General features: G+C 44.4%; 1 protein-coding gene across 2 annotated transcripts in view; it reads right to left on the minus strand.

Moving 5' to 3' along the window:
* Positions 1 to 23,704, minus strand: part of SORL1 (sortilin related receptor 1) — a 60,861-nt gene that overhangs the window by 25,975 nt on the left and 11,182 nt on the right. For both annotated transcript variants that reach the window (XM_083368729.1, XM_083368728.1), the window contains exons 2-20: positions 21,038 to 21,154; positions 19,412 to 19,537; positions 18,353 to 18,514; positions 17,514 to 17,581; positions 16,510 to 16,690; positions 14,133 to 14,234; positions 13,563 to 13,732; positions 12,463 to 12,655; positions 10,510 to 10,627; positions 9,734 to 9,807; positions 7,626 to 7,714; positions 6,246 to 6,424; positions 5,915 to 6,101; positions 5,012 to 5,140; positions 4,199 to 4,284; positions 3,260 to 3,432; positions 2,645 to 2,776; positions 1,326 to 1,417; positions 867 to 1,113 (exon numbers count right to left, since the gene is read on the minus strand). In XM_083368729.1, coding sequence (XP_083224855.1) covers positions 867 to 1,113; positions 1,326 to 1,417; positions 2,645 to 2,776; positions 3,260 to 3,432; positions 4,199 to 4,284; positions 5,012 to 5,140; positions 5,915 to 6,101; positions 6,246 to 6,424; positions 7,626 to 7,714; positions 9,734 to 9,807; positions 10,510 to 10,627; positions 12,463 to 12,655; positions 13,563 to 13,732; positions 14,133 to 14,234; positions 16,510 to 16,690; positions 17,514 to 17,581; positions 18,353 to 18,514; positions 19,412 to 19,537; positions 21,038 to 21,154 — 2,625 coding nt within the window. The remainder of the gene's footprint in view (positions 1 to 866; positions 1,114 to 1,325; positions 1,418 to 2,644; positions 2,777 to 3,259; positions 3,433 to 4,198; positions 4,285 to 5,011; positions 5,141 to 5,914; positions 6,102 to 6,245; positions 6,425 to 7,625; positions 7,715 to 9,733; positions 9,808 to 10,509; positions 10,628 to 12,462; positions 12,656 to 13,562; positions 13,733 to 14,132; positions 14,235 to 16,509; positions 16,691 to 17,513; positions 17,582 to 18,352; positions 18,515 to 19,411; positions 19,538 to 21,037; positions 21,155 to 23,704) is intronic.

The following is a 23,704-nucleotide window of genomic DNA, read 5'->3' on the forward strand; positions in this document are numbered from 1 at the left end:
CCATGCTAATTGTACAAAGACTTAGCAATAATACTTAGCCTCTATTAAATTCATAATCCACCCATGAGGGTTGACTTCACGTGCAAAACTAAGCCAAGAACAATACCTTATAAAGCGTAATAAATAATTATTCTAGGGCACCCAAAATCTCTTGCTCCTGCTTTGATTTGTATAAGCAATTAGCAACCCAGGATGGATAGCTCTGCTCTGCCTCACACCCATGGTGGTTCTGAGAACTAAGAACAAGCTGCCTGGAGATTATGAATAATGAAGTCCAATATGTCTGGCCAAATTTATCCGAGTTGGGAAACTAAGCAGGGCTGAGTTGGTTAGGACTTGGATGAAAAAAAAAAACTATTAGGAATCCCAGAACTATAGATTAGACTGGGAAAGTTTAAAAAAAATCCCAGAAAAAAGACCTTGATTTTCATCCCACTGGATTTGTCCGTAAAGTCTCTAGGAATCAAACACAACTCTTTTTGGCCCCTAGAGGGTTTTAGATTGACTGTGTTCTATCATAAAGGGTTCCAGGTTGATGCCCGCCTTATCATCGAAGGTTCTAGATTGATATTGTCTGCTCTACCATACAGTTCTAGGCTGTGTCTGCTCGATCATGGAGGGTTCTAGATTATGTCTGCTCTATCATGGAGGGTCCCAGGCAGATAATATCTGCTCTATCATAGAGAGTTCTAAATGAAGACTGCTGTGTCATAGAGGGTTCTAGATTATGTCTGCTCTATCATGGATGGTTCTAAATGAATGAAGCCTGCTCCATCGTGGAGAGTTCTAGATGGGTGTTGCCTGATTTACCATAGCGGGTTCTAGGTGGATAATGCCTGTTCTATCGTGGAGGGTTCCAGAAGTACCTTAAACACAGCAATGGCATAGGGATGAGGAAGACTATCCAAGATCACTGATCTCTGCCTGCCATTGAAATCGACCCGCTCAATCCTGTCCATGTAGGCCTCGGTCCAGTAGATCCAATGGTCATCTGCCGAAATCCCATTTGGCCACTTTACTCCCTCAGAGACGATGCAAGAAGCAGAGGAGCCGTCCATTTCGCTTCGATAAATACCCGGCCGGGAATCCCCCCAGTCTGTCCAGAACATCAGCCTGGGAACAGAAGGCGCAACAAACAAGAGGCAGAGGAAAACACGAAGCTTACGTTGGACCAGAACTAGGATTGAATGTAATTCTCCTCATTAATTTAGGATACTTTTCAACCCAGAGAAATTTCAAGATGTGAGATTCAACTTTCTGGATGGGGGTCCTCTGACTCCAAAGAGAACATCAACAAGATCCAAGGATAGGGGCTTCCTACTCACCCTTCTTTGGGCACCAGAGTTAGGGCCCGGGGTCGCTCAAGCACCGAGGAATTTAAAATGGTAAGACGCAAGTCCCCATCTGGGTTGGCCACCTGGGTGAAGACCACAAATTGGAGAACGATGATACTACCACACTATTATTGTTACTGAACTAGTCAGAGGCACTACACAGCTGGCTTAGTTGAAGCTGGAAGTCATCAGGCATGGGGAGCCCCAAAGGTTAGGTCTTACATGCTGTGCATCCATCCCAAATGAGGTTGACCACTCCGAATAAAACTCCTGACAAAGTCCAGCCAGAATAAAACAGGCTGTGGAATGCCTCCCGGTGGTAGATAATGATAACCACTGTGATACAATGTACAGTTACATCCACTCTGGGGGAAAGGTCTTGATGTCTCCAGCATGAGGGCCAGACAAATCAACACCTGTAGATCTCTCTTTAGTCAGAGAGTGGAAACAAAAAAGGAAGATGTACCATTCATAGCATATGGCGCTTTCTGTCTGCTGTCCTGGGCAGTGTCAGGACCATTGGAACCCAGTATCAAGCCACTGCATTTTCCAAACCATGGCTTATGATCTACGTTTGATGACTGAATGCAGCCTAATTTAATGAAAAGGAAGGCCAGGGGTGACATAATGACAGTGTTCCAATATCTAAGGGGCTGCCACAAAGGAGAGGGGAATCAACCTATTCTCCAAAGCTGCTGAAGGCAGGACAAGAAGCAACAAATGGAGACCAATCAAGGAGGGAAGCAACCTAGAACTAAGGAGAAATTTCCTAACATTGAGTACAATTAACCAGTGGAACAACTTCTCTCCAGAAGTTGTGGGTGCTCCATCACTGGAGGTTTTTAAGAAGAGAATGGACAACCACTTGTCTGAAAAGATATAGAGTCTCCTGCGTGAGCAGAGGGTTGGACCAGAAGAACTCAAATGCTCCTTCTAACTTTTGTTATTCTGTAATGATGAATAATTCAGGAACCTAAGTTTAAAACAAGCCAACAGCCTGGTCCAGACAAGGTGGATCCATTCGTCTCTTTCTTTGGCTTCTTTTAGAGACCAAGTTAATTAGTGGTTAATTAGGAGGAAGAGCACCCTCCTCCTTGGTGCAAATCCTTTCTTTCTTTATTTAATCGATATGCCACCCATCTCACCGTTGAAGCGACCAGTTCTGTTGCTACAGAGGAAACAAAGTCCAAATACACAGAGTAAAAATTCAAGAAAATGTCATGCTGCCTGTCTGGGGTGGAGTTCTGCTTGAGTGATAGGCTTCCTTCTTGAGTTGTTGGCTTCCTTCCTATGAGCAGAAGGAGGCATACCTCGATTTTGGGGATGCCGGCGTTCACCCAGTAAAGCAGTTGACTGATGGGCTCGAAGACCAATGCTTCGACCGTCTCCAGGCCAGTGCCGATGATCACTTCCTGCCCAGAACTTCCGTTGAGACAGAGACGCTGAAAATAACAGATCAGAGCCATTAGGGAAGTCAACTGCTAAGTTTGATGCCAACAAAACTCAAGAAGTGGTCCCTGAAACTAAGAAGGGATGGAAAATATCCACTGACACTGCAACTTTAAGATTGCATTGCCTAGAACAGATGTGTCCAACCTTGGCAACTTTAAGACTTGTGGACTTCAACTCCCAGAATTAACCAGCCAGCAATTCTGGGAGTTGAAGTCCACAAAGTCTTAAAGTTGGCCAATGTTGGACACTCTTGGCCTAGAACTTCCAGCCGTTACTGGTGGTCAACTTAGAAGAAGTAGCACCTAGGGTTTTTCCCTCTGAGTCAACTTCAGAAAATAACAAATACCCACATTATACTTTATAGCTCACTTTTTTCTCTACACTCAAAAAGACCTTTGGAAGAAGTAGCAGAATTAGGAGGAAGTATCTGCTAGAATGTCCTCGCATCAACAGAGAGCACAGAAGTCTCTAACCTGGATAATTTCAAGAGTTACATCAGCCCAGTAGAGGCAGTTGTGGCTGTAATCAAAGTCAAGGGCCACTGCCCCACGCAGCCCGGTCAAAGGCAAATCTTCAGTCAGCCCAGATGAGAGATCGTACCGATGGATGGAGTATCTTGTTGCATACAAGATGAACTCATTTTCCTCTGCCAAAAAAAAAATCAGCCTATGAATGAATGTTTTGAACCAGGATTTTACATTTTGGAAGGAGCATTTTCTGAGCTCAAATATCAGAAAGGGACGACTGCAAACGCTCTGCTTCTGTAGCATCCTTTCCAGCTGATGTCAAGAGTGAAATGTCTTGATTTTCCTCCCCAAATGGCTAAGATTTAAAGCATAATCCAACAAACTTTTTTAAAAAAATGTAGGCCACATTGCAAAGTTCCTGTTTTTCACCCCCAACCAGAGCTTTTTTCCCATAGAACGCTCAGAATGGAGTTCCTCCGGCACCTTTTTTGGATGAAACCTTGTAGGGTAGGCAAGGCAGGTTGTATGACACGTGTGAGTTCCGGCACCTTTTTCTTTCACAAAAAAAGCACTGTCCCCAACTATGTAATTTTATTTCAAGGAAAGGTAGAAACCCTCCTTTCTCAGTGTTGGACAATTCTAAGACCTTTTTATTTCCAATAATTTTAGTTTTGGGTTTTTGTTTTTTTAAAAAATGCTGCCCGAACAATGTGGTAGCAGACATTTCCCCATCATCCCATCGAAGCTACTGATCAACTGTCTTGGCTGGCAGTGATACCTGGTCCATTTGGGTTGCTCTCAAAAAAAAATTAAGTGTGCATTCATTAGTTAGCAGAAGTCAAGCTTAACACAAGGCAGGTTTTTATCTTTTTCCTTATCTACAAGGCACACAACATGGATAGTACTGTTTTTGCAAAAGGCCCCCCCTCCCCTCCCTTGGCTTACCTGCTAATGGACAGGGTACCGTTTCCCCTTCTAACCGAGCCTCTACGTCACCCCCAGAACATGTGTCCCCGGATATCTTGCGGTAACTAACATCAATAAAACAAGAGTGCTTGGTCAGAGACACACATAGTTGTAATTTGAGGGCCCCTGTCAAGTGAACAGCCCTGGGAAAGTGCTACTTTAACCTACGCGGATGACAAATTATTTTCTGCAACTGTTTGGATTTTAGAGGGCGATGCATTGAAACCCTAGTGCCCTACAACACGAATTTGCAGGTAAATATATTGAGTGCATCAGCACCTGAGTACAGGTGGGTAGTGACAAAATGAGCATTGTGTTGCCTTCCCTACTTTAAGCATCCATTACAGTCAATTACCTAAATAACAGGTAACTGCCATTTTAATTGCTGCTTTACTGACAAGCTTTAAGAAAAGCCTAAAATCCTTTTTTTTCCCCATTTTAGCCTTTTAACCAGCTACCTAGATTGTATAAGGATATCCTCCACTATATAATGTTTCAACTGCAATTCTCATCTTGGTTTTGACTGCATTATCAGGAAACTATTTGTTGTTTTACAATGTTGTTTAATTCTTTTACGACGTTTAATTTATTTAATTGCCTGTGACGCACAGGACTACATCCTGCTCAGATAAAACTATGCAAACAGTTTCTAAGACACAACTGTCCTCATTATTCCTGTTTTAGAGCAAAAGTATATATATTTGAAATTCTATTTCCGCCTGTCTCAAAAAAAAAAAAAAGCTTTACAAATGAGTATGATCAACCTTGTAGGATATAAATTTCGCTTCCTACCCCCGGGTCTTCTTGTAGGTTGACCCAACCGGGCACAGCGCAGGAGGAGAGAAAAGTTTCCCAGCAAACTCAGGATCTGGAATGCAAACTTCTAGGGATAGGTCCTCACTTAGCTTGAAGCCAAAATCACTAAACGGGGAAGTGTTAAAAAAAAGAAAAAAATATTTGTTCTAGTTCAGGAGTCTTCAAGCTTGGCCCTTTTATGAGTTGTGGACTTCAACTCCCAGAATTCCTCAGCCAGGCATGCTGGCTGAGGAATTCTAGGAGTTGAAGTCCACAAGTCATCAAAGGGCCAAGTTTGAAGACCCCTGTTTTAGTTGTTGTTCTGAAGCATCTTGTTTCAAATATTAGAAAAGCAAGAATTCAGGAATTGCAACCAGCTAAATAGGATTATCACCCACAGAGCACCCAAGGTGGAGTGTGCCTCAACCTCAGCAACTTTAAGAGATGTGGACTTCAACACCCAGAATCCCTCAGCCAGCATCTCCAGCCAGCCAGGCCAGGCTGTAGACAAGGCAGAGTGGCAGACAGAAATTGGTATTGTTACTGCAAGAGAACACATCTTGACCTAAGGTTAACAGCAGTTTTTCTCAAAATCAGCACCTTGAAGGTATATGGACTTCAACTCCCAGCCTGCTGCTGGCTGGGGAATTCTGGGAGTTGAAGTCCCACACATCTTCAAGTTGCTGAGGCTGAGAATCACTGACCTAGACACATAAGGAATTCATTTCCCTCGTATCCCCATGGCCTCACTAAGTTTTCCCTTGATTTCACTCTCCACATAGGCTGGGGGTTACTGTTGAGGCAACCCCACATCTCTTTCAAGGTAGGTGTCTTCTACCTTGAAAGTCCTCGCCCTCCAATATTCATCGTAACTGTCACTCACCAGAGACCTCGACTTACCACTCGTAATCTTCCCTAGTGCAGGAACAATTGGAGACCAGGAAGGGTCGATCAAAATCTTCCCCGTTGAAACATGTGGCATGAGGCGTCCGTCTTTTGAAGACCGTCTTGTGACCCAGGAGACACTCGTTCCCACGTTCATCGGAGGGAGACCACAGCTTATAATCGTTTTCTGTGCAAGGAACCCCTAGGAGATCATCGGGGGGCAGGGGGTTATTTGTTAAATTGTGAGGAGCAGGCAGGGAAAGAAAAACCCCGTCATGCTACAAAGACAGGCTTCGGCCTATACCGAGATCAGGAAACGCCACCGGAGGCCAACTCCTTCCCTTACCGAGGACGTCCGTGGTGTTGATCTGCAAAATCAGCCAACTGTGGCCATTTTCTTTGTACGATCCAAAGATGGTGAAGATCGTGCTTTTCTCGCCCGGTTCTGTCAGCAGGCCATACACAAAGACTGGCTTTTTGGAGAAGGTGAATGTTTTCCAAGTTTCCCCTTCATTCGTGCTATACCTAACGTGGAAAGAATGGCAAGGAAGCGTCTGCCATACCTTGGTTTTGATCCTTCTCCAATCCAGCATCTTTTGCTTCAGAAAGTCCCCGTTACTTGCTACTTGCCTCTAAGTTCAGGATACAGCCCATTAAGGCTTGCAGTGTGGCATCACATGCCTATTTTACCCCTCTCTATCCAGAACCTAAAGAATGAGGTTGCTGGAAATTGGAAACTCGCTGCCAGGTTTCAGAAATATATTCTGGGGAAGGGTGGGGGGGCTGTAAAATGAAAATGGAGTGCAAATTGCTCACCCTGACAATACAGGCTAAGCAGAGTGAGGCCCTTTCAAGGCCCCTGAGAATGGCCAAATTCAGCCAAAGCAGAGTCCATTTAGAGTCCATTAATCTCCATCTCTTCCCCCCAAAACAACAGTAGTTGTTCTGGTTGCGATTTGGATCCTGCTCAAAACTAACAACCATTCCTTGGTTTGTAATAAAGCCACTATTGATATAGTGGTGAAGCCACCAGGCTAGAAACTGGGAGATTGTGAGTTCTAGTTCTGCCTTAGGCAAGAAAGATGGCTGGGTGACCTTGGGCCAGTCCCACTCTCTCAGCCCTAGGAAAAAGGCAAACGACTTTTGAAAGTCCTTGCCAAAAAAACCGTACAGGCTTGTCCAGGCAGTCTCCAAGAGTTGGACGTAATAAATAATAAATACATAATAAAATTGAAGAGCTCCACAATCCTGGCGACACCCTCCATAAGCTATCCTTGTGCACATTTTGGAAACCACGCCCGGAGAATTTTCCTGGAGTTTTTCAAAGGGCCTTATTAAGGAGACTGGAGAGAGATCTGCTGCCTCCTTTAATCACCGCCCACGGCTGCTTTCTTAAAATCAGATACCAGGAGCCGGAAAAGGGAGCTGATTTGGGCTGCTTTCCTAAACATGCTGTTTTTCAAATCCGAGATGCAAATTAAGATTGCTCACTGGGACGGAACACACAATCTGTTGGAAACTTTGGTTGTAGGGACTTGAATGAAATTTTCCCTCTAAGGTTTGTCAGTTCTTCAACTTCTTCACCCAGTAAACAGTTTTAGATTGTGACTATCAAGACTCCCTTTTCCATTCTCCCAGGCCCCTAAGGCAAATCCGGTGGAAGATAAATTAACCAGGTTTAGGACTCCAATGTCAGGTCAGGCAGACTTATGGGTACTTTGCTTACTTCAGCTGGTTTGTTTCTGACCCCTGTGTCACGGCCATGAGGATGCCCCCGTGGTCTCCCCAGGAGTAATAATGGGGCCCGGACAGGACCTGAGAGAGGAAGCAAACAAAGTCACAGGTCTGAGATGGCCACAGCACGTGTCTGATCAGGATCAGGGACGCAAGGGAGAAATATAAACACGCATGGACAGAAAAATGCATTCGGCATTCTGAAAGTCGGTATTCATGCTCCTGCTTGCTGTAACAAAGACATCCAAGGCTAAGCCTGTCATTTTCCCCCCTCGAGGCATCCCGTTACTGGAGCTGCGCCTCTCTGAAAACTTCAGCAAAATTCGATATACCTCCTGCAGAAGCCTACAGTATCCAGGTAGCCCATAGGAGCCCAAGTGGGAGGAGTCCTTCTGCTACTAAGCAGGATTAAGCGAGTCGAGTCGCATCCAATTTTATGACCTTTTGGCCACAGTTCAGTGAGTCACTGCAGTGAACCATGTGGTTGTTTAAACGAACCCCACTTCCCCCATGGACTCTGCTTGTCAGAAGCCAGCTGGGAAGGTGGCAAAATGGTGATCATGTGATCCTGGGATGCTGCAACCCTTGTAAATACACGCAGGTTTGCCAAGCAGTTGGATTTTGCTGATGTGGCTGCAGGCACGCTGCAAAGGTTATACGTGCGAGTATCTTTGAACAGTCGCTAAACAAATGTTGTAAGCTGAGAACTAGCTGCCCTTGGAAAACCAGCAGATAAGGAGAAGCCAAGCTAAAGATCTTTGCATCTCCAGTTTTGGCTGGCAGAAATGTAGATTTTAGGGTTTTCTGCTTATCCAAGTTGTCTTGGATGCGATTTCAGCCGGGCGTCCCAAAACTTGAGAGCCGCAAAGCAAAAAGGGAGCATGTCAGTTGCTCCCAAATATTTTTGCATCTTGGGAGCCCAGAGGCCAAGCAAGGAAAAAAAAAAGGTTCCTTTTTCCCTTCTGCCGCTGTCTTCCTCTTTTCAGACAGGGCAAGAGCTGAACCAAGCCCACCCCGTCCCCAAAGAGGAAGGGGAGGGGGCTGCGTTCACAGCACAGAAACGCTTTGCAGATGTCAGAATGCAGGCCGAAAGACACATCATCGGATGAGCTCGGCTGCAAAGCCCAGGGCCGAGTGACCCACTGAAACAGCCACCGCCATGAACGGCAGCCAAGCCTCACTGGGAAGGCACATGGCCAAACCTTTTGGGAGGCTCACCCTGCGCTCTCCCCTCCTTGCCACAATCGGATCATCCCAACACACTCGAGTGAGGCATTTGCCGAAGAAAAGCCTGGTGCATTGAGATGGGCAAGCAAAGGAAAAACGCCATTCACCACAAATTGGCAGCAACCTTTCTCCACAGGCGCTGGGGGTGGGTGTTAAGGTTTAGTTAAGCCTAGCTTCAAAGGTGTTTTTCCAAAAGGCAACTAGACTTCCTTGGTTTTTTTTCCTTTGACAACGTTCTTATCCAAGAAGCTTCTTCAGTTCTAACTGACTGGTGGGGAATGGAATTCCAGTCTCAACCGTTAGAACTGAAAAAGCTTCCTGGATGAGAAGCGAAATGTTTTACTTTTAGAGTTAGAGATAGAGTTAGATGATGCCGGGGGGAGGAATGTGCATGAGAGTTTAGTTAGACATAACAATACTGTACCTAGTGTGAGAACCAAGGTTATTGAAACAAGAGATGATAAGAAATGGCAGGTTGGAGAACTGGAGGGAAAGCCTGCATTTCAAACTAATTGGGGAATGTGATTTATGACTGTAAATTGGAGGAGGGAATTGTGCTTTTATACTATGTGCTCAGGGGAGGGGAACTCAGATTTTGGCTTCGACTGTGTTAGTGCCAATGCTATGCTCCTCTAAAAAAGAATCTTTAAGGTAAACAATGCCTCGAAGTTCTTTGAAGAGTTTCATCTGTCGGAACCAGGACAGAATGAATGAATGAATGAATGATTATAGAAGCTGCTGACCCAGAGGGACACAAGGTGGTGCATGCTCAGCTGTGGCACAATCCTTTCCCTAGTGTTGAAATGCCTCTAGAGCTACAGGGATGCCCCCGTACACACACCTGCCCCACACGAGGGTCCCGCATTTCCTTACCTCTTGCCACCTGACACCTGCACTGCTGGAAATGTAGACGTTCATTTTACTTGCCATGTTCTTCCCCACAGAACCTACAAAGAGAAGCGCGTGAATCTCGGAGCGATTCTTACGATCTGTCTGTGCCTCAAGACGGTGCCTGCGGCTGCAAAACAAAAGCCTAATACGGGTAGTTCTCGGCTTGCAACATTTCATTTAGTGCCCATTCGAAGTTCAAATGGCCCTGAATGAAAAGTGACTGATGACCGTTTTTCACACTGACGAACGTTGCAGCCTCTCCTGGGTCGGCTGATCAAACTTCAGACGCTTGGTAATCGGCTCAGATTCGTGATGGTTGCAGCATCCCGGGAGGGTCACGTGATGCCCTTGTACCACCTCCTGACAAGCAATGTCGATGGGGGAGGCCAGATTCACTTAACCACCATATTATTGGTGATTCGCTTAGCAACCGTAAGATCGTAAAAGATCGTAAAATGGGGCAAAACTCACATTTTAACAGCTGTCTCACTTAGCAACAGAAATTTTGGGCTCAGTTGTGGTCGTAAGCCGAGGACTATCTGTATTTAGGGCAGTGTTTGTCAACCTTGGCAACTTTTTAAGTTTCATGGACTTCAACTCCCAGAATTCCTCGCCCATCGTCGCCAGCCAGCCAGGCCAGGGAGAGAGCAAGATGAAGATTATCATTAATTGGGCTTTTACTCTTGACCAAGCAGAATTTAAGGAGAGGAGAGCGAGAAGATCGAAGAGAACCAAGCCCCCCCGAAAAAGCCATCTACCTGTTGCAATGATCAGTCCAGGAGCAGATTCCTTGGATAGGATGGGCATCCTGCGCAACTGGAAGTTGAGGAGCTGGCTGAGTCTTTGGGCCAGGTGAAGTGAACAACCCAGAGAAAGCTAGTAAAGATGAAACACGCAAATGTCACTCGCCTTGTCCTACCCAACAAGACGCGTTTAGCATTCTGGAATCCGTGTGTCTCATTAAGAGCCCCTCTTCAAAAAATCACAGGACGGTGACAAAAAGCTGCAGCTAATTCCTACTAACATGCACTTATGCATTTTCCGTACCTATCGTTTCAGTTGCCTGCTTAAAAAAACACACCACTCTTTTGGCAAGGGGCGAAACTACGGGCCAAATTTCCCTTCCAAGCGGCAGACATTTAGAATTTGAGCGTTTAAGGTGCATCACAATTGCCTTGGCCCAAGTTTGCCTTGGCAAGTTTCCTGGTGGCCTCCTGGAAAATGGGCAGGCCGGGCTCCAAAAGCAAGAAAGACAACCCGAGTTACTTCAAAGTAGTTTTCATAATTGTTCCTCACCTATAGGTAGGAATCTTGCCAAACTAAAGCAACTACTTACACAGTTAAAGATATTCTCTGAGAATTGCTAGGGAGGAACCATCTTAACTCTCTTCCTCCTAACCAAACTATCTAAGTTCTGCTGTCCCTTTCTCCTCTGGAATGCCGCCCCCTCCCTCCCTCCTGGGAATCCAAACTACATTCCACCACAGCACAGAATTGGTCCACAAAGAAGCAATGGTGCTTATTTCCCAACCAATATGACCAAACCTCCCATCCCACGTGCATAATCTTCCCACAGGCCTCATATGTCGACCTATTCCTGCTACATTTGTTGATAAGCTTAGATTCAACGTCTGCAATAGTCTGTGGGAATGACCTTGAGAGACAGGAAGGAGAGCCTCAGGCTAGACAACCAGCATATAAAAGAAATCTCATCCCACAGGAGGAAAAGGAGGTGGGAAGAATTTCAGAAGGGACCCTCTCTAGTTTCCCCGGAGAGTAAAAGGAGAGGAGGGGAGAAATGTTTGCAGCCTTGCAAGATTCTGTTCATGTAACCTTACAATAAAAACAGAGCTAGATCTCCTGGTTGGGCTTCTTTGTTAGGAATACCTTGCACGGCTGACATCCACCTCGCGAGACTGAAAGTATTTCTTCCCTCTTTTCCTTTTACTCTCCAGATAAGTAAGTAGGGTCAATTCTGAAAACATCTTTCCCACCCTCTGTCTTTCTGTGGGATGTGTTTTTACGTAACGGTTCTCCAGCCTGTAACTCTCCCTTCTGTCTCCCAAGGCCATTCCCACAGATCATTACAACATCAAAGTAGGACAAGGTTTGACCACGGGGAGTTAGGACGAGGGCTATTTTCACCCGAATCTCTAGGAGAAAAGTATCCTAGAGCAGTGGTTCCCACCCCTAGAATGCTTCTGATATATTCTCACAACCCTTACAAAAGTTCAAAATAATGGCAACGAATTAACTATAATTTTGAAAACCCAGGTTTTCGCACCTCCTGGAATATCGTCTCGCACCCCTGCCCTACAGCATCCTTCAGATATTACTCAGCTGATCGATAGGAGGAAAAGATTACACTCAACTTTTCATGTGGCTTAACAGATTGGCCAGACAGATGCTGCAGAGTGCATGAACCAAGAGACCCACAAGTTTAGCAAGACCCACAAGTTTAGCAAGAGAAAGCCACTTGTTCAAAAAAATACGGACATGAGTGGGAGAACGTACACATCTGCCTTCCACTGCTGCTTGCGCACCCCAACGATGACCAACACAAAAAAGATAAGCTCACTGTGGGTCAATGTCGCCAGACATCACCTACTTTTACAACCTGCGTGAAGCTTAACTGGGACCCTGGAATGCAATGAGCGATCCGAAAGCCTTCAAAAAGGCAGCTTCATTCCATTGGTTGCTGGCATCATTACCTCACAATTTATCTTTTCGCCATAGTGAGTATACTCTGGAGGCTGGAGAAATTCCCAAGTCCCACCTTTGTCGAAGGTGATGACCGAGCGCATGTTCTCGTCGCTGAACGAGCCGTTGATCAAGGTGGTGATATAGACCCCTGGAATGCCCTCAACACGGTGGAAGTCAGCAAAAGGCTCGCTTGCGAAGTATCTGCCAAAAGAAGAGCTTACTCGCCCACCAGCCCTTAGAGGTAGGCACAGACAGGAAACTGACATTGCAAGAAACACGAGATTCAACTTTACTGATACACGGCACTGAGCAAAAATCTTAGGCCACCAGCTGCTTAGTTGTCTTAGCAAAGTTTTAATGACCATGCATATGTGATTTGAATACCACATCTTGAATATCCTGCTTCTTTGTTCATGTCTGCCCACTACCAGCAGTTCAATCCTGATTTGACTCAAGGGTGACTCATCCTTCCATCCTTCTGAGGTCGGTGCTATGGCTATCCTTCCTTCCTTCCCTCTCCCCCCTTCCTTCTTTCCTTCCTTTCCTTCCATGATGCACAGTGGTTAGAATGCAGTATGGCAGGCTGACTCTGCCCACTATAAGCAGTTCAATCCTGACCGGCTCAAGGTTGACTCAGCCTTCCATCCTTCTGAGGTCAGTGCTATTGCTATCCTTCCTTCCTTCCTTCTTAGCTTCCTTCCCTCCTTCCTTCCTTCCATGGTGCACAATGGTTAGAATGCAGTATTGCAGGCTGACTTTGCCCACTGCCAGCAGTTCGATCCTGACGGCTCAAGGTTGAATCAGCCTTCTATCCTTCCAAGGGTAGTAAAATGAGGACCAAAAATGCTGGGAGCCCTATGCTGACTCTGTAAACTGCTTAGAGAGGGCTGTAAAGCACTGTGAAGCGGTATATAAGTCTAAGTGCTGTTATACCATTGCTATAACAAGTCCAGTGATGGCCTAAGACTCTTCCACAGTACTGTAGGTTATCATAACAGAATCTGGAAAGCCCTAGAGTGTTTCCTGTTTCCTCTATTTTATCTTTTCCCCCAAGTGAAAGGGAGCATCATCCCATCATCTTTCTCCAAAAAGTCATCCACCTCCTTACCTTACTAAGGTGTCACTCCCTGATCCACCAGGACTGTAATACAGGATGTTCTCCAAAGTCAATGAAAAGTGCAGACCTTCAGCTTCAGAGATATACAGGCTGGTGCTGTTGTTACTATAAGTGACGCACACAAACACCTGGTCTTCAGAAGTGTCAGCAATATAATACTCCTTCAAGACAAAATTTGGGAGTGGAAAATTGTGGGTTTTTTTTTAAAAAAAAGGCAATAAAAAGCATTGAAAAGGGCAAAGTGTCTTAAACGTGTGACATCTAATCTCAACACCAATAAAATCTCACACCTTTGCCTAGAGTTCCCTGTAGCTTTAGATAAGTCTCAGCTTCCCTCAGCTGTGCAATGGGCACAACAGTAATACCTTCAGACCCACCCACCCACCCAAAAAAGATGGGGATTATTTCCTTTGCAAAGCATTAGTTCCAAAGGATGCTTACAATCTATGGAAACTTGCAAAAAAAAACCTGCAAAAAAGAAAACATGCTGATTATAGAGGTGTGGTTTATGGTTGAATAGTTTCTAGTCCCTACCCCCCCACCCGCCTGATTTGTTCGTACCTTAATGGGGTGTCTTGTTGCAAACTGTGCAGCCTGCATTGGCTTCCGGTTAAAGGAGACCCATAGCTGAACAGAGGTTTGTAGCTGATCTCCTGACAGAGGCTGAGAAGGGAAAGGGATGGACAGAGACAATCAAATGTGAGGGCTCTTTTACATCCTGAATCAAAAAAAAAACAACAACGGGGGGGGCTATTTCTGCAAGCCAAAAACAAGTAAAAACAAGGCCCTCAATCAAACGCCAAGTTCCACTGAGGTTCCAGAACTAAATATCAGCTTAACGTTTAAACAATTTTGCCTCCAGGACTCAGGCAGCGCAGTCAAACGAAACAGGAAATCACGACAACTTTCCCAAGAGATGTTTTCAGGTTGTGAAAACATGGCTGCCTTATGAAAGGCTACTTTCCTGCTCCTCTGCGGTGGACCTAGAGGTGAGTTCAGACGAGCAAAGTTAGAGTGGACAGAACCAGGGGGAAAAAATTTTCCCAGGCTTTTAGCGTCCTTTTAAAGACTAATTTCGGTAGTTCTCAACTTACCACCAATTGCTTCACAACTGTTCAAAGCTATAAGAGCACTGAAAAATGTGGCTTATGACCGGTCCTCACATTTATGACCATCTCAGCATCCCCACAATCACGGGATCAACATTCACGACGGTGGCAGACCGGTCCTCACATTTATGACCATCTCAGCATCCCCACAATCACGGGATCAACATTCACGACGGTGGCAGGATCCAGAGACCCTGCAATCACCTTGTTCCCAGACATTTTCCAACAAGCAGAGTCAGTGGGGGAAGCTGGACTCCTTTAACGAGCACACGGTTCATTTAACAACCACTCCGGCAAAAAAAAAAAAGTCATAAAATTGGGCACCATTCGCTTAACAGCCGCCTTGCTCAGCAATGGAAATTTTGGCCTCCATTGTGGTCCTAAGTCAAGGGTTACCCATACAGGACTGTATCCATCCCCAAAATTACTTTGTGCGGCTATGCACGCACTGCAGGATTTTGAAACAAAAAAACAAAACAAAACAAAAACAAACAAAAAACTCTTTTCCGTGGGAGCTTGCCAGAAACTGCTGCTCCAAATTCACCCGGGCAAAACGAACTGGATCCATTTGCTACAATGGGATAGTTTAAACACTGGTGGTTTTGGGCTCGCAGCCTAAGCCAATACTTATTCCCTTGTTGGTTGGTGTCCAAGCAATTAAGAAATGCCACAATGTTGTAACTATGCTGTGGTTGCGGATTAAAAAGAAGTGCTCTCTCTCTCTCTCTCTCTCTCTCCCTCTCTCTCTCTCTCTCTGTTTGTGTGTGTGTATGTGAGAGAGAGAGAGAGAGAGAGAGAGAGAGAGAGAGAGAGCAAAAGAGAGATTTTTCCCCCCCTAGAAACATCATCTGAATCGTGTCACCAATGAATGCAAAAACTGCTTTTCATCAGGTCCAACCATCTCATCCACATCCATCTGGTCCACCTGGCAGCAGATGCCTAAAATCTTGTCCAGAAGACAAAAAAAATGGCCCTCTCTTGTTTGAGGAACACTCTTCTAAAGGGAGATCAAGGTAAAAGGCTTTCAACTTGCAAAAAACCCAAAGAGGTTTGTCCAAAGCTTAGAAGTCTCTGAGAAAAGCAATGATCTAGCCATCCCACCTCAATCAATTGTACATTTGGGCCAAAGTGCAAAAATCAACTTTTTGGTGTGGTACTTTGCAGGACTGCTGGCTTCACACAAAACACTTTTTAGATGTTCAATGGGATGCTTCTGGCATATCCTGCTCTGTGTAAAATCAATATCAACACCCAATTCTGCCTTTTCTTTCCCCTAGCCAAGCTGAGACGATTGGAAAAAAAAACCAAGGGTGATCCCACTTTGTTATAATTTAGGACCAGGGAGATCAAAACATTTCTTTTAATGCTGGTTTTTTTAAAGAGTTTTGCTTCTTTGTAGTCTTGTGATTTTTGTTTTTAAGGGATGAATTTAACAGAGATGAACAGTTTCTAGCCAGCAAGAGGCCCAGCCAGGAATGGGTAACATGTTAACATTCCTGAAAAAATAAACCGAGATTTGCCCCTTAATGGCCTATGTTAAAATGCTTACAGTATTTATGTTATTCTCCTGGCCTCAAACCCGCACCGTGTTGCAGCCAGTCAGTTGCAAACTGTGCCAAACCTCATAAGAAGCATTCATCGATCTAAATTGAACTACGAACTGATTTTTGAATACAAATCAAGAGTCCCTGGAACACCTTTTTAAGGAAATGCTTGGGTTTCTTTCTATGACTTGGAGAATAAACTTTGCCAAGGGGTTTGATACAGTAAGGCTTCCCTGTTTGAAATGCATTTCCTGCAATTTGTGGGTGCAGCCCCCAAACTCTTACCCCAGATTTCGTTGCAAAGAGATATTTGTCCCTCAGCTGGAAGTCCTCAACCTCTTCCAGCAAAATCTCTTTATTTTCCCGTGTCTGGAAGAAATCCGTGCTGCGGAGGACTGTTGAGGACAAATTAGGTTCATGCCGCTCAATGTAAATTGTGTTTGGCTTATCGTACGGCTCCACGCCCCTTAGTGGCAGGGGGAAAAAAAGGGAGAAGGGAATTACTGCATGGGAAAAAAAGCGATGGGATGATTTTTTTTTTCATTTAGACCCGGAGTCTCCAAACTTGGTAACTTTACGACTTGTGGATTTCAGCTTCCAGAATTCCCCAGTCAACCGTGCTGGCTTAAAAGTCTTAAAGTTGCCAAGTTTGGAGACCCCTGATTTTAGACTCATTAAAACGTGACCTCCAACGAGGGAAAGATTTTTGTGTTCACCAGAATTCTTCATTAAGGGATGGAGAAGAACTGTGCCACTTTTGCGCTTTCTCTCTCTCTCTCAACACAACACAACACACACACACCACAGCAGACATTCCCAGATTAGTAGGTTAGTGTTTCTCAACTTCAGCAACTTTATGATGTTCGGACTTCAACTCCCAGAATTTCTCCACCAGTACACTGGGCAATGGAGAACGATGGCTAGGGAATTCTGGGAGTTGAAGTCCATACATTGTAAAGTTGCTGAGGTTGAGAAACACTCAATAATGCTGCCAGTACCCCAGTATGCCACCTCCCAATGCTCCTAGGACAAAGCTTTCCAATCGGGAGACCAGAGACGCCTTGTAGTCCATGTGGACACCACAATGGAGGGAGAGAGGAAGGGAAGGGGCTGCAAATAAACAAAACATCCCTTTTTTGTAATATTGGCCAAATTTTGGGAGGTCACCAAATCTCACAAGACCGAGAAATTCTGGTTTGAAATCGCCCCCCCCTCCAATTGGACGGAAGTGAAATTATGCAGGGGGATAAAGACTCCCCGAAGTCTCAGGAATAAATGACAGAACTTACCAAGCAAATGACTTCACATGTTCATGAATCATAATCCAGGTTTGCCCAAAATCATCCGATTTCCATAGCTGAAAAAAATTAGAAGATCTACTGAGGTTCAAGTTAGGAGGGCAAAGTAAATTCGAAGAGCAAAATAATAATCCATCAAGGTGGATTCTTGGCTGTGAACCAGAGGAAAGGAATGAGGAAAGGGGAAGGAAAAATTGAAGGAAAGGGAAAGGGAAAGGGAAGGGAAAGAGGAGGAAAGGGAGGGGAGGGGAGGAAAATAAAGGAAAAGAAAAGAAAAAGAAAGAAGTGCTGAACCTATTTCCAACGGAAAGGGAAGGAGGGGAAGGAAAGGGAAGGGACAGAACAAAATGTTCTGTCTAATAAGACCCAGAAAGACAGAAATACTGCATTATATTCATCCCCAGGCAGGATTTGTCTGTAGCTAAGCAAAAAAAAAGACACTGGTGCATCAGAGCAGAAAGAAACCATAAAAATACTGGTGGGTGACCACAGAAGACAAACAGCATCGTTCTTGGCAGAATCAAAGAAAGCCGGTACATTTCCTGGCATCCGTTTCCCCATCCCGGTGCTGCCTCCTTCCAAGCACCAGCAAACAATGTCAAGCAGAGCTAAAGAAGGACAAAAGCAGGATTCTTGTCCGAAAAGAGGTTGGGGGGGGGGAGAGACGGGGAAGGCTGGGGGTTGGCAACTTTTCCTCCATCCAGTCCTGTTTGCAGGAAGGGAAAACCCCGGGAGATCTAGGAAATTTATTCCTCATGCCCTTCCAAGGCAGAACATCTCATTGGCTGCCAAGGAAAGATTTACGGAAAGCCACGCGTTCTCTTATTCACCTGTTTGTTGGGATGGGATCGGTCGTATCCCAGGACAAGATTGGGGAGCTGGCTGTGCAGGAGGAGGTCTGCGGCTTTAAATGGAATTGGGAAGCCTTGAATGGTGGTGCAAAAATCCATGGTGAGCCAGAGGTACTGGGAGAACGCATCGACAAAGATATACTGTGCAAGGGAGGGGAAGAAAGGGAAGGAAGGAAGGAGAAAGAGGTTAAAAGAACAGGTCAAGAGGCAGCTATAAAATTGTGACTGACACAATAGACTTAACTATGGTTTCATGAACAAACTCAATTAGCTGGATAATATACACAAAATCCCAAAAGATGAAGAGGGCACCTATCACCTCTTTCAAAATTAATTTAATTTAGTTTATTAAATAGTTAGTTATGCTGCCAAATTGCCAACAACAAAGGTTCTAAAAAGTTCAGGTCTGATTATCCATACAGTTATGGCACCAGGCTAGAAAGTAGGAGTTGGTGAGTTCTAGTCCCACTTTAGGCACGAATGTTGTCTCGGTGACTTTGGGTCAATCACCAGGAGACAGGGAGTTCTAGTTCCGCTTTAGGCATGAAAGTTTCCTGGGTGACTTTGTGGCAATCACCAGGAGATGGTGAGTTCTAGTTCCACAGAAACAGCCCTGAGAGGTGAGGGGACTCAGAGAGAGTGACTGTCCCAAAGTCACCTGGCTGGCTTTCGTGCCATAAGATGGTACTAGAACTCACCATTACCTGGTTTCTAGCCTGGTGCCTTAAGCCGCTAGATCAAATCGGCTTTCTGAGTGTTTCCACTGGTTGCAGCACCCCAAGTTCTCTGATTGCTTCCAAACCGGCTTCCAACAAGCAGTCAATGGGAGAAGCCAGATTCCCTTAATGACCACGTGAATCACTTAGCAACCACATCAGTTCACTTAGCAACTGTGACAAAAAAAGATTGTAATATCGGATGTCAGCTACTTAACTGCCCTGCTTAGCAACGGAAACTCTAGTCACAACTGTGTCCGTTAAGTCAAGGATTACCTGTGTAACTTCTCCATTCAACAGTCAAGCTATTTATTTTACTTACCCTTTTGTTGTCGGCTGGACTGTGGTAGAACTGAGCAATCACAGCTTGGCTAGAGTTTCCTGGGCCAAAACCAAATTTTTCGGATATCTTTTTAAATGTTTTCCCGTAATCATAGGATATATAAACCTAGCAAAAGAAGGTGGGGAAAAAAACCATGAGAAATGAGTGTGGGAAATGAAAATATAGCCCACTCCTCAATTGACACAATGGGGCTGGAGCAGATTTGAGATAGGCCCACAGTAGTGATTTAAAACTTTGGCTTGAACTCCACACTATTTCACAAGACAAACTTACTACTTGTAATCTGCTGAGCTTTGTGCAATATGAAATTGCAAAGTAGATAGTTTTATATATTTGGAACATGAGTATTGTAACTGTGGGAAAAGAGGAACTAAAAGTAGCAGATGGATAGAGGTTTCAGACGTGCATGGGTGTATGTGGAAACTGCTGGTCAGCACGAAAGAACAAGGAACAGATTTTGCAAGATAAAATGGTAGCTCAAGTCTAGCTCGGGGCCATTGGCCTACAGCTGTCCTATTGGAGTTTGCTATACCATATGGTCCTCATTGCAATGGGTTGTTAATGTAAGTGATGTTATGTTATTATGCTATGTTCCAAATTATCAGCAAAATAAACCTCTGAATCTTAAGGTAAGAATTATTGTTTTGTGTTGTGTTGCTGTCTTTTGTCTTTTCCATTGGGTTTTTTTCCACGAGAAGGGGATTGTGCATTTCACAGACCATCAAAACACTTTTTGGCTCAGAAAGAAAACAAACTTGCTGAACTTCTAGTTTTATAGGACAGGAGCTGTTTTCCTACCGCATAAAGTTTGCAAAATGTGGGGCGACTACTCCTTGCCTTCCGAAGAAGGTGTACAACGAATTCCAAATTATTATTCTGGAAACAATTGAAGTTGCTTCCTGGATGGGGACAGGGATGCGCAGAGAGGGAAGTGCGGAGATCCACATTCACACTCTGCCTCTTGTTCCTGGTGAGATCCTTGAGAAAAAGTAACAACACTGTACACAACCCTCCTTCTATCCCACTTGGTAGAATTCCATCAGCCCTCCAAATAAGGGGGAAGGACTTGGAAGCTTTAATTCACTTAAGGTTGAGCTATTTAAATGTTAATCTGATCTGATTATTAGCTTTAATGCTTTAACTATTAATTTAATTAGCTTGGTGGTTTAATTATTTTACCATTAAATTGGTAATTGGTTTTATAGATTAAAAATATTAATATGTTATCTTTACATGTTAATTGCCTTTCCCTGCTCCAAAAATCACATGCCATCTATTCAGCCAGCCAACCAAAAATCACCTTTTGTTAAATTTGGCTTTCCTAGATTTTGCTGCTCTATTAGTCCCTCCTACATGTTCACGAGTGGTAAGTGCTGTGATTCAAGTACCATCAGAATCCAAGGTTTAAAAAAACACTTTATAGTTGCAGAGATCTTTAGGGTGGAGAGGAGAGGAGGAGGAGAAGGAGGAGGAGGGATTAAAGCAGCACACTCTGTTGATGCTCAGAAAAGATTAAGGTGTCTTCTTTGGGAATGTTTTCCAACCTAAATGCAAACAATATCTGATTAACAATAAATAGCCAAACATAAAACACAAAATACTTACATCACTAAATTTGGGACCTGGCAGTGCCAAGCTATCCCGGGCCAAAGCTACAATCACATCGCTCTTCTCCCCAGCCCAGTGAACCACCATTTGATTGTGTGAATCGTTCAAGCTAACCTGGAAAGAGAAAATGTGGTTAAAAGAAAAGCAACAAACAATGAAAGAGATAAAAGGTGAAGGAAACCTCTCCAGACTAAGCTTCCTAGCCGATTTCAGCCCTTGAGGAAATGAGAAAGGGAGAGGCTGTTTGATTACCTTATACACTGTCATTTGAAAGAGGAGAAAGCAGAGCTCCGGAGCAGGGCAGTGTTAGTAATAATAATAATAATAATAGAGTTGGAAGGGACCTTGGAGGTCTTCTAGTCCAACTCCCTGCTCAGGCAGGAAACCCTGTACCATTTCAGACAAATGGCTGTCCAGTCTCTTCTTCAAAATTTCCAGTGTTGGAGCATTCACAGCTTCTGGAGGCAGGTTGTTCCACTGATTAATTTTTCTAACTGTCAGGAAATTTCTCCTTAGTTCTAGGTTGCTTCCACTTTCCATCTGTTGCTTCTTGTCCTGCCTTCAGGTGCTTTGGAGAATAGCCTGTCTGCCTCTTCCTTGTGGCAACCCCTGGGATATTGGAAGACTTGCTATCATGTCCCCCCCTTGTCCTTCTCTTCATTAGGCTTCATTAGGCTAGACAGACTCAATTCTGTTCTCTGTGTGTTTTAGCCTCCAGTTTCCTGAACATCTTTGTTGCGCTTCTCTGCGCTCTTTCTAGAGTCTCAACATCTTTTTTAGGTTCACTGAATTAGGTTCACTGAATTCTACCAGGCTTCTGTGGACATTTCCATCAGCGTCTCTCTTTGCCATCATCCAGGCATGAAGAACGAAACACAACTATTTCCTCAGAAGAGGATAACTATACAGAGTTGTTTTTTTCTCAAGGTCAGTGAGTCATCTCTAAGCTCAGGGCTGATGTACTTTATTATTACCATGGAGAGAGACTGGCATTCCACCAGCGGTGCAGGTAGTCCTCCACTTACAACAGCTCATTTAGTGACCGTTCCAAGTTACAACGGCATGAAAAGAGTGACTTAGGACTTCATCCAAGAAGCTTCACTGGTTGTGTGACTTCCTCTGTTCAACCGAGGAAGCTTCTTGGATGAGAAGTGAAACGTCTTCCAAGAAAACACAAGGAAAGTCCAGTTGTGCTTTTGAAAAGGGACAACTATGACCTGGATGATTGAGAATCTCCAGAGACATTCCCACCAGTTTGTAAAGCTGGTTGGCTTCAGTGGTGGAAAGATGGCTTGGAGAACATGGAAGCACAAAGAGAATGTATTAATTTATGTGTTTATTAAATTGATATGCAGCCCAACCAGCTGTCCCAAGCATCAAGACCTGTCTGCAACTTCTTATACAGGAGTGTACGCAGCAGGCTGTGTGTGAATGTGTGTGCACACGTGCTAAAAATAAAAAATGCAGCTTCTTCTAAATTAGACGTACATTTCCCAAGATCAGACGGCTGCTCAGATTTTCTACTTTAGAGTGTTGCAGACAAATGCTACCCACGTAATTTCCATCTTTATCTCTTCACCTATTTTTGAGTTCAAACCCAGGGGGAGACCAGCCATCCCACTTGACACAGGATGTGGCTGAAGAATGAATGCATTTCAAACCCTGTGATGCAAGCATTATAAATAATAATCAAAGCAAGGCAGCTGTACCCTTGATCACAACTGTGAGAACAAGGCTCTGGGTCTCTGTCTGTCTGAAGGCAAGCAACACCTGGAGCTTCTTTTGATCTGCTGCTTTCATCCCAGCAGACATTTGCAACCGAGGGGTCAACAAGGATGAAAGTTTGGCTTTCAAGGGAAGAACTAGCTTTTCGGACAAACTGAAAATGTCAGGATTTAAGACAGTGTCATCCGAGGGGATTTGAAAACAGGACTTGAAAGCATTCCAAGAAATGGCAGGGCCATCATCATCAACAGCAACAACCCCTCATCCCTAAGTTTGTGTTCCTATCCTGCCCAGAAAGCCATATCACCTCAATGTTTCCAAAGAGATGTGCGAGGGGAGGGGGGAGGGATGCAGAAAATGTGCTTTCCAGTTTTCTGCAAGGAAATAGTGCAGAGTAATGATTCAAAATAAAATAACATAAACAGAAGAGATAAGTCTTGCTGAAAAGATATGAATCAAACTCCTATCTGCCAGTGCCATGATTTTGGGTGCACTAAAATAATATTTGGGAACAGCATTACTCCCCGATTAGGAAACTGGCAAGGGGCAACTCTCATTGTTGCCTTTTATTTCTGTATTAATCCCAAAGGTGAAGGTAAAACTGACATTTCCTGTGTGTATTTGTTTAATCTTTTGGAAGCTGGCAGGATGGAAAGCAAAACAGTAGACTTTAGCACGATCTTTATTTACACATAGGCCTCTGGACATGACAGAAGTTCTTTAGGAAACTACAGCTTAGTTCTTTCTTTGGAGATCTCGTTTCTCCAGAATGAGAACCAAGGTTAGCAAGAGCATTCTAGATCTAGAAGAAATTGTAGGGAGCAACCTCATCCGTTTGCTTTCTGGTAATCAAATGTTCTGTGGTAAGAAATCTCCAACCTAGCTGTCATTTGAGGAAAAGGCTAGCTTCTTTCCGAGTTCTCAAAATCCTGCTTCAAA

This window comes from Vipera ursinii (genome assembly GCF_947247035.1).
Source record: "Vipera ursinii genome assembly, chromosome: 8".
Classification (NCBI taxonomy): Eukaryota; Metazoa; Chordata; class Lepidosauria; order Squamata; family Viperidae; genus Vipera; species Vipera ursinii.